The 10688-nt window shown below is 37.8% G+C and overlaps 1 protein-coding gene across 1 annotated transcript; it reads left to right on the top strand.

Moving 5' to 3' along the window:
- The first annotated feature begins 476 nt into the window (after positions 1–476).
- IFNE (interferon, epsilon) lies at positions 477–1055 on the top strand. Its single transcript, XM_006878184.1, is given in 1 exon segment — positions 477–1055. A coding segment is annotated over 1 exon segment (579 nt).
- Positions 1056–10688: the final 9633 nt, after the last annotated feature.

The raw sequence follows: 10688 nt of genomic DNA on the forward strand, positions 1-10688 counted from the left end.
TTCCTTAATTTTATATATGTCATTCCATTATCTTCTTGCCTGCATGATTTCTGCTGAGAAATCAGACCTTAGTCTTATTGGTTCTATTTTGTAGATAACTTCTCATTTTTCCCAAGCTGCTATCAGGATTCTTTCCTCGTCTTTGGTCTTGTAAAGATTGATTGTGATGTGCTTTGTTGATTTTCTTTTGGGATCTATCCTGCTTGCAGTTTGTTCAGTTTTTTTAATATGATGATTCTTGTTAAGAAAAGCTTAATCTTGATAAGACAACTTTAATAAGCTTGACTAAATATTTACAAAGCACATTGTGCTGAGTGAAACATTTTATGTGACGAATAGGTAATAGAAAATAGTATTGGATGACTAGTCTGTAATTGCCTCAAGGAAAGCACACAGTGACACAAGTTCATTTGGTTACTTCCTCAAACAGTCAACACAAGTCTGCAAAGAAACAAGTGGCATATTTGACCTTCACTATGAATAATAAACACTTATTTGAGATTGTGTTGCTGCTGCTGGCCTCTTCCATGATCTTCTCCTTAGAACTGAAATTGGTTCACTTCCAACAAAGAATGCACAGACAGAGTTTAAAGCTTTTGGATACATTGCAGAGCTCTTCAATTCAACAGTGTTTGAGATACAGGGAAAATTTCATGCTTCCCCAGAAGTCTATGAATCCTCACCAGTACAGTAAAGGACACACAGTGGCTATTCTCCATGAGATACTACAGCAGATCTTCAACCTCTTCAGGACAAATCTTTCTCCGGACAGTTGGGAGGAAAATCATGTGGAGAAATTCCTCATTGAACTTCATCAACAGCTGGAATATCTAGAGGCAGCAATGGGACTGGAAGCAGAACAGAATAGTGATGCCTTGGATACTGAGAACCTTAGACTGCAGATTAAAATGTACTTTAGAAGAATCCATAACTACCTGAAAAACCATAAATACAGCAGCTGCGCCTGGATTATCGTCCGAGTAGAAATTATACGGTGCTTGTTTTTTGTTCTCAGACTCACAGGAAAGCTGAGCAAATAAGGAATGGACCCTTGAATGAGGTGACACATGATTGAACTGCAAGTTTTAAAAGCATAGGGTGGGTGGAGGGTGATAGGAGTTCTCCAAACACTATTATCATTAACACTGTTTTTGTCATAGAGAGATAGTGTTGTTTATATGTTTATCTAAGATTATATATACTGTTGATAATTGTTTTATTTTATAGTAGCACATTATCTTTTCTATCCATTTAAAACTGTTTATGGACTGAAATTGATTCATTAATTGTTTCTTCAAATGGGTGCATTATCATAAAAATAAATCTAATGAGGTATGCCTCCAGTGTAATAAAACTTCCCTTAGCACCAACCATATAGTCTAGTCGTGTCCCTCTTTGCTAGATATTGGAAGAAATAATGAGAAATACTAGTAATAATTTGCATTGCAGGATCTGAAAATATCATTACACATTGGATATTTAGGTCACAATCAAAATATGAACAAAGTGCATTAACAATTAGTTTGCAAGGTAAAACAAACAAATATATAAAATGAGGTTCAACCTTACTCATAACAATAACAATACAAGAAAAATGAAATATGACATTTACAAACTATTATGTTGGTAAAAACCTGAAGCTCGACAAAAACATTCTTCCAGGGGCATTAGGGAGGAACAGTCTTAAATTTTACATGAGCGCTGAAAATTGGTACAATCACCATAGAGGCAATTTGGTGCTATCAATCAAAGTTACAGGTGCATATAGCCTTTGATTCATTAATTCTAGGTCTGGAAATGTATTTTGTAGAAATACTTGTACATGTGTGAAATGACTTATATACAAGGTTATTCATTACAACATTGTTTGTTTATATTTTCAAAAGCCAAGAAACCACCCAAATTCTAACTAGAGAACAGTTTCCATTATATAGCCACACAAAAGAAAGTTGGAGAAAAGAATGAGGAAGCTCTACCAGTACTGGATAAAAGTAAAAATAGGCTAGACTGGAATTAACAAGATGTACGTTGTTGTTGTTCATTGCCACTGAGTCAGTTCTGACAGATGTTGTTATTTTAAAGTTCCATCAAGTCTATTGCAACTCATAGCGACCCTCTATAGGGTTTCCAAGGGGCAGCTGGTGGGTTTGAATTGCCAACCATGTGGTTACCAGTCCAGTGCTTTGGGTAAAAATATAAAGTAAGATTTTTATTTGCACTTGCTTATATTTGAATGAATAAACAACGTATGAGACATAATGACAGTGCTTGCCTGCATGAATACCGGGGCAGGAGAGAAGAGAATAGAGACAATGATTAGGGATGAGGACAGAGTTTAAAAGGTTTTCCAGCATATTTTTACATATTAATGTTGAATCATGTGAATATTATAAATTATAATGATAAATTCACATGTCAAAATATACAGTTTGTCAACAAGTCAAATCTATACAGGAGGGAGTCCTGTCAGTGAAATAAAGTGTTAGATGAGGTTTTTGAGGGAACAGGAACTGAGCTGATTGTAATAGGTTGTCTTGGTTGGAGGGAGATAAGTGAAAGAGCAGTGTACTGTCAGGGGAGAGGGTACCTGGTACTGAAAGGTGCTGGCACCAAGGGAATTTCAGCCACGAGCTTTCAGAAACCACAGTGGAACAACTGTGGGCCTGAGAAACTGAAGTTCCTAAGGCTTAGTGATTCCCCCAAATTGGATTGGTATTAGCAGCAGTGCCAAGGTCCCTAAACCCAGTGCTAATTCATTATAATTTATGTCCTATGGTTTTTCAGGTTCATTCTGTATTTATAGATTAAAGTCATTATTAAAGGTAGAAATTTGCTGAGGAGCAAAACAGATTTCAGTTAATTTAATTAGTGTATCTATCAATAAATATATCAACTGCTTCCAGATTTGATTTGAAAGGGAAAAGTAGACACCAAACAGGATCCTGAAAGTGAGACAGAGTTACATGCAATAGTGGAAGGGGGCATGGAAGCAGAGGCAGAGACTGGGCTGTTAGGAGAAATTTTTTGCCAACTTTACAACAGAACCCCAGGGCTGACCTGTTTATATTCAAGTTCACAAGGAAACAGTGAAGTAGAAGGAGGAGAAAGATTTGCCTTGCTTTACTGAAAATAAGGGTCACTCTTCTTTCCAGGGTCCACAAAAGATTATTTTGTCTGTTCTTCCTTATACCAGCAAATCCTCAGAACAGAATACTTCGTTTAACCTATTTTTAAATTATAAAATCAACCTTGCTAGATAGTTTCTGTTTTATCCCCTTGTCTTAGGTAAGGACAACAGGACTCTGAATGTGAAGTAGGTTATTCAGCTCAAAGCGATGCAGTGATTATTCCCTACGGATTAGTCCTCAGTTTTCTTCTCATTTGATACATTCTCTGAAGATAACCTTATACGCCCATGACCTCAACTACTACAAATGTAAAAATAGCTCCCATATTTATGCAATAATACAAACTTGACCCATGAACTTCACACTCTCATATCAAATCCAATAGCACAGCATACAGGTCTTCCATCTTGGGTCACAGAAACCCCAAGGTCTACATGCTACTTCCTTTGACACATATCTGTTCTCTTCCTTACATGTATTAATAACTTGCTTTTCTTTTTATTTAAGTTTTAACCTTCACAGAAAACCTTTGTAGTCTGAAGTGTCTGTATCTATCTACCTCCAAGAACACAACTGTTTATTGTGTCACAGACCACATGGCTCTGTAAAGGAGTATTCTCTTTCTCCCAAATAAAGTACAACCTACTTCTCTGGTACTGTAGTGGTTACAAATTGGACTGTGAACTTTAAGGTCAGCTTTTTGAAACTACCAGCTGTTCCATGGGAAAAAAGATGAGGCTTTCTGCTCCTGTAAAGATTTACAGCTTCAGAAACCCTGTACAGAGTCACTATGAGTTGGGACCAACTCCACAGCACACCATCACCACCACCACTTCATGGTAGGGAAATGACTTTTTAACCTCTCTGCATAGAACAGTCTTCAATACATAGCAAAAACAATCTAACTCGTGAATAAATGAAAAATTTAAATAAGGCATTAGAGGAAATAAAGGATAAATCAATACCATATGATATTGGGCATGTCACCATATGAAATAATTATGTGGCAAGTTCATAGATATATAACAGCAATCTCTCTCTAGAGAAGAGAAAGTCTTGTTTGCATATGTCTGATAAAAGATGAAAATTTTATTTTTGTCCCTCAGATTCTCAATTATTCTCCAATGAACCATTTGAATCAACTACTTCTTAGAATCAAAAACTAAGTATATATCTTACTGTTAATAATATATGGTATATATATGTGTCACTGCATGTTAACGTGCTGGACTGCAAGGTGGGTTTCAACCACAAGGTTGGTGGTTCAAGCTAAACTATAGTTCATAGGAAACCCTATACAGGATCGATATGTGTTTACTAGCACCATAAAATATGCATATGAAATATAGGCCAGAAGTCCAGGTGGAGGTCTTTCTTTTACCTAATTGCTCTGGTTGTCCTGTTGTTACTAAGTGCCATCGAGTACTGTCCGGTCTTGCTCCATCCTAAAAATTGTTGTTGTGCTTGAATCCATTGCTGCAGTCACTGTGCCTATGCATCTTGTGTTAGGTCTTCCTTATTTTTGCTGACCATTCACTTTATCAAGCACAATGTCCTACTCTAGGAACTGGCCCCTCCTGATAATATGTCCAAAGTATGAGAGATGAAGTCTGGCCATCTGGCTTCCAAGGAGCATTCTGTCTCTACTTCTTCCAATACAGATTGGTTTGTTCTTTTGGCAGTGTATGGCACTTTAAATATTCTTCTCCAACACCAGAACTCAAATGCATCAATTCTTCTACAGTCTTCCTTTTTCACTGTGCAACTTTCACATATATATGAGCTTATTGAAAATGCCATGGTTTGTGTGAGGTGCACCTTAGTCCTCAAACTGACTCTTTGCTCTTGAAGTCTTTCCCGAGGTCTTGTGCAGCAGATATGCCTAGTGCAATATGTCATTTGATTTCTTGATTGCTGCTTCCATGAGTATTTATGGTTGATCTGAGCAAAATGAAATCTTTGACAACTTCAATATTTTCTCCATTTATCTTGATGCTATTTATTGGTCCAGTAGTGAGGATTTTTGCTTTCTTTACATTGAGATACAACCCATACTGAAGGCTATGGCCTTTGAACTTCATCAGTAAGTATTTTAAGTTCTCTTTGCTTTCAGCAAGCAAGGTTAATGAGTTTGCCCCAAATCTTGTTACTATGTTCTTCTTCAGCTAATCCTAGACAATCCTTTTCTGACTCACTCTTCATGGCAACCTGGCCAAGTCTTCAACTGACAAGAAATATAGAAACCACTAACTTGAGTGACCACCATTCTTCTGTCGGTTTGTCATACTGTAGTGGCTTGTGTGTTGCTGTAATGCTGGAAACTATGCTGCTAGTATTTTAAATACCCATGGTGGACAGGTTTCATCTGAGTTTCCAGCCTAAAACAACTAGGAAGGAGGAAAGCAGGACTACTTCTGAATGTTTAGCCACTGAAAACCTTATGAAGAGCAGTGGAACACTGTCAGGTAACAACAGAACATTGAATATTGAAACATGAAGAATAGCACCAGAATATCTTCAGATAAAGTGCCAGAAGATAAGCACTGCAGATTGGAAGGCACTCAAAATACGCTGGGGAAAAAGGCGTCTCCTCAAAGTAGAGTTGTCCTTGATGACACAAATGGAGTAAAACCTTCAGGGCCTTCAATTGCTGATAGGGCACAACTCAAAATGAGGAGAAATAGCTGTAAACATCCATTAATAATCAAAACATGGTATGCATGAAGTATGAATCTAAGAAAATTGAAAGTTGTAAAAAATAAAATGAAACACATAAAAATAGAGGAGTGGTGCTGTGGGCTAATGCATCAGACTGCAAAGTCATTTGAACTGCAAGGTCGGTGGTTCTAGCTCACCAGCTGCTCCTTGGAAACCCTATACAGGGTCTCTATGGGTCAGAATCGACTTGATGGCACTTAACAACAACAACAAGCATTAGTCAACTGAAATGGACAAGTATTGGCCATTTTGAATCTGATCTGATAATCCTATGGTTTACTATGCCAGGAATGACAAATTAAAGAGGAATGGCATAGTATTCATCATCAAAAAGAATATTTTAAGATCTATCTTGAAGTATAATGCTGTCTTTGATAGGGCAATATCCATATGCTTGCAAGGAAGACCAGTTAATACCACTGTTATTCAAATTTATGACAGACCACTAAAGCCAGTGATGTTGAAAATGAAGAATTCTACCAACTTTTCAATCTGAAATTGATCAAACATGCTATCAAAGTGTATTAATAATTACTGATGATTGTAATGCAAAAGTTGGAAACAAAGATGTAACTGGAAAAAATAGACTTGGTAATTGAAGCGATACTGGAGATCACATGACAGAATTTTGTAAAACTAATGATTTGTTCATTGCAAGTACCATTTTTTTTTTTTTTAACAAGAGTAAAGATGACTATACACAGGAACCTCACCAGATGTCATACACAGATTTCAAAATGATTACATCTGTGGGAAGGAATCCTGGAAAAACCATGATCAAAATCATCAGTCAAAACCTGGCCCATCAAAAGTGTGGAACAGAGGATCAAATGCTCATCTGCAAATTCAGGCAGAAGCTGAAGAAACAAGTCCATGGGAGCCAAAAATTTGATCTTGAACACACCCCATCTGAATTTAGAAATCATCTCTCAAAGAGCAGAGTTGATGCATTAGACACTAATGATGAAAAACCAGAAGAATAGTGGGTTAACATAAGAAACATACAGGAAAAAAAGCAAAATGTTATTAAGCAGAGAAGAAAGAAAGAAGAGACCAAAATGGATGTCAGAATAGACCTGAAACTTGCTCTCCAGCATAGAGATGCTGAAGCAATGGAATGCATGAAGAGGTAAAAGATCTGAACAGAACATTTCAAAGGGTACTCGAGAAGACAAAGTCAATTATTATAATTAAATGTGCAAAGATCTGGAGTTAGAAAATCAAAAGGAATGAACAACCTCAGCATTTCTCAAGCTGAAAGAACTGAAGAAAAAATTCAAGCCTTAACTTGATATTTTCAAGGATTCTATATACAAAATATTGAACCATGCAGAAAGCATCAAAAGCAGATGGAAGGAATACACAGTCACCAAACCAAAAATAAATGGTCAATGTTCAACCATTTCAAGAAATAGCATATGATCAGAGGTTCGAGCTGGATTCAGAAGAGGCCGTAAAACGAGGGATATCATTGCTGATGTCTGATGGATCTTGGCTGTAAGCAGAGAATATCAGAAACATGTTTACCTGTGCTTTATTGACTATGCAAAGGCTTTCAAGTATGTGGATCATGACAAGCTATGAACAACATTATGAAGTATATGTATTCCAGAACACTTAATTGTGCTCATGAGGAACTGGTACATGGAACAAGAGGCAATTGGACAAACAGAACACGGGAGCACTGAATGGTTTAAAATTAAGAAAGGTGTGCGACAAGGTTGTATTCTTTCACCATACTTATTCAACCTGTATGCTGAGCAAATAATCCAAGAAGCTGGGTTATATGAAGAAAAACTTGGCATCAGGATTGAAGGAAGACTCATTAACAACCTGCGATATGCTGATGATACAACCTTGCTTGCTGAAAGTGAAGAGGGCTTAAAATACTTATTGATGAAGACTAAAGATCATAGCCTTCAGTATGGATACATCTCAATGTAAAGAAAACAAAAATCCTCACCACTGGACCAATAAACAACATTCTTATCAGTGGAGAAAAGATTGAAGTTGTCAAGGACTTCATTCTTCTTGGATCAACTATCAACACTAATGGAAACAGTAGTTAAGAAATCAAACTATATTGCATTAGGCAAATCTGCTGCAAAAGACCTTTCTAAAGTGTTGAAGAGCAAAGATGTCAGCTTGACGACTAAGGTGCACCTGACCCAAGCTATGGTATTTTCAATAACCTCATATGCATGAGAAAGCGGGACAGTGAATAAGGAAGACCGTAGAAGAATTGATGCTTTTCAGTTATGGTGTTGGAGGAGAATATTGAAAGTTCCATGGACTGTTGGAAGAAGTACATCCAGAGTGCTCCTTGAAGGCCAAGATGGCCAAACTTTGTCTCATGTCCTTCAGACATGTTATCAGTAGGGACCAGTCACTGGAGAAGGATATCATGTTTGGTAAGGTGGAGGGTCAGAGAAAAAGAGGAAGACCCCCAGCGAGATGGATTGGCCAAGTGGCAGCATTGATGGACTCAAGCGTGGCAACAGTAGTGAGGTTGGCCCAGGATCGGGCGGTGTTTTGTTCTGCTGTGCATAAGATCACTATGGGTCGGTACTGAGTCGATGGCACCTAACAACAACAACAAAAGAGCCAAAGAAGAAGTCTAAACTGCACTGAAAACATTGGCGAAAAACAAAGCTCAAAGAATTTAAGAAACGTAAATTGAAGTCTTTCAACTAACTGATGCAGCACTGGAGGCACTTACTCATCTATGCCAAAAAAAAATTGGCCAGCTGATTCAAAGAAATCCATATTTGTCCCTATTCCAAAGATAGGTGACCCAATGTAAAGCAGAAGTCCTTGAACAATAATGTTAATATCACATGCATGTAAAATTGCTGAAGATAATTAGAAAATGGCTGCAACAGTATAGCAAAAGGGAAAGTGCCAGAAACTCAAACTGGATTCTGAAGAAGATGTAGAGATCATTGCTGAGGATGACAGATCTTAGCTGAAAATAGAGAATACCAAAAAGATGTGACTTGTGCTCTGCTGACAATGCAATGACTTTCAACTGTGTGCATCAAGACAAGCAATGGATAATAATGCTAAGAATGGGTGTTCCAGAACACTTAATTGTGCTCATGAGGAACCTGTACATAGACTGAGAACAAGGTACACTGAATAGTTTAAAATCAGGAAAGTGTGTGCCAGAATTGTATTCTTTCACCATATTTATTCAATCTGTATGCTGGGTAAATAATCTGAGAAGCTGAATTATATGAAGAAGAACATGGCATAAGGATTGAAGGAAGAATCATTAACAAGCTGCAATATGTAAATACACAACCTTGTTTACTGGAAAGAAAGAGAACTTAAAATACTTATAAAGACTACAGCCTTCAGTATGAATTGAACCTCAATGAAAAGAGAACAAAAATGCTCACCACTGGACCAATAAATAACATCATGATAAATGGAGAAAATATTGAAATGGTCAGACTTCATTTTGCTTGGATCCACAATCAACAGTCATGGAAGCAGCAGTTAAGAAATGAAATGATGTATTGCATTAGGCAAATCTGCTGCGCTAGACCTCTTTAAAGTGTTCAAGATCAAAGATACCATATTGAGGAATAAAATGAGCCTCACCCAAGCCATGGTATTTTCTATAACCGCATATGCATGTGAAAGTTACAATGAATATGGAAGACTGCAGAAGAGTTGATGCTTTGAGTTACCATGTTGGAGAAGAATATTGAAAGTACCACGGACTTCCAAAGAAATCTGTATTGGAAGAGGTACTGCCAGAATACTTCTTAGCAGCCAGGATGGTGAGACTTCATCTCTTATACTTTGCACATGTTATCAGGAGGGACCAGTCCCTTGGGAAGGACATCATGCTTGGTAAGGTGGAGAGTTAGTAAAAAAAAGATGAAGATCCCCCAGTGTGATAAACTGGCACAGTGGCATCAGCAATGGACTCAAGGGTAACAACAATTGTGAAGATGGTCCAGGTCCAGGTAGTGTTGCATTCCGTTGTGCATAGGGACAGTATGACTAGGTACCAACTCAATGCCACCAACCTCAATAGCCAGAATCACATAGCATATGTTCAGGGAAAAGTCCATATCACAGAAAGAGTTCCATAGGTTTCACTTTAATGTCCAAAGATACCAGCTTCTTAGCAGGAGGCATGTAAACCTGTTCATCCAGTTTGGGGGCAGTGAAATTGGAGATTGTTCCTATTGAAAGGGTGTAGTAATGTTTGGGTAAATTGAGGGACTACAACCAGAACCAAACCAACTGTCACTGAGTCACTTCTGATTCACAGCAAACCCGGTATAGGGTTTCTGAGACTAACTCTTTACGTTACCAGGAAGCCTCATGTTTTCTCTTACAGAGTGTCTAGTGGGGTTGTCTTGTGGTCAGTGTTGTTGTTGTTAGGTGCTGTCCAGTGGGTTCCAACTCATAGTGACTTCATGCACAACAAAATGAAACACTGCCTTCATCTTTTTGACTAAAACTATGTCATCCTCAGAATCACTGTTAAGCTTGAGCCCATTTCTGCTGCCATTGTGCCAGTCCATCTAATTGAGTGTCTTCCTCTTTTATGCTGACCCTTCACTTTACCTAGCATGATGTCCTTCTCCAGGGATTGGTCCTTGAATGTCTAAAGTGTAAGAGACAATTCTTGCCATCCTGTCTTCTAAGGAGCATCCTGTATGTCATCCAACACAGATTTGGTGGTTTTTATAGCAGTTCAGGGTACTTTTCATATTCTTCTCCAATGCCATAACTCAAGTGCATTAATTCTTCTATGGTCTTATGAACTGTCCAACTTTCACATGCATATGAGGCTATTGAAAATGGCTTGGGCCAGGCAGA

This window comes from Chrysochloris asiatica, unplaced genomic scaffold, assembly GCF_000296735.1.
Source record: "Chrysochloris asiatica unplaced genomic scaffold, ChrAsi1.0 scaffold00065, whole genome shotgun sequence".
Lineage (NCBI taxonomy): Eukaryota > Metazoa > Chordata > Mammalia > Afrosoricida > Chrysochloridae > Chrysochloris > Chrysochloris asiatica.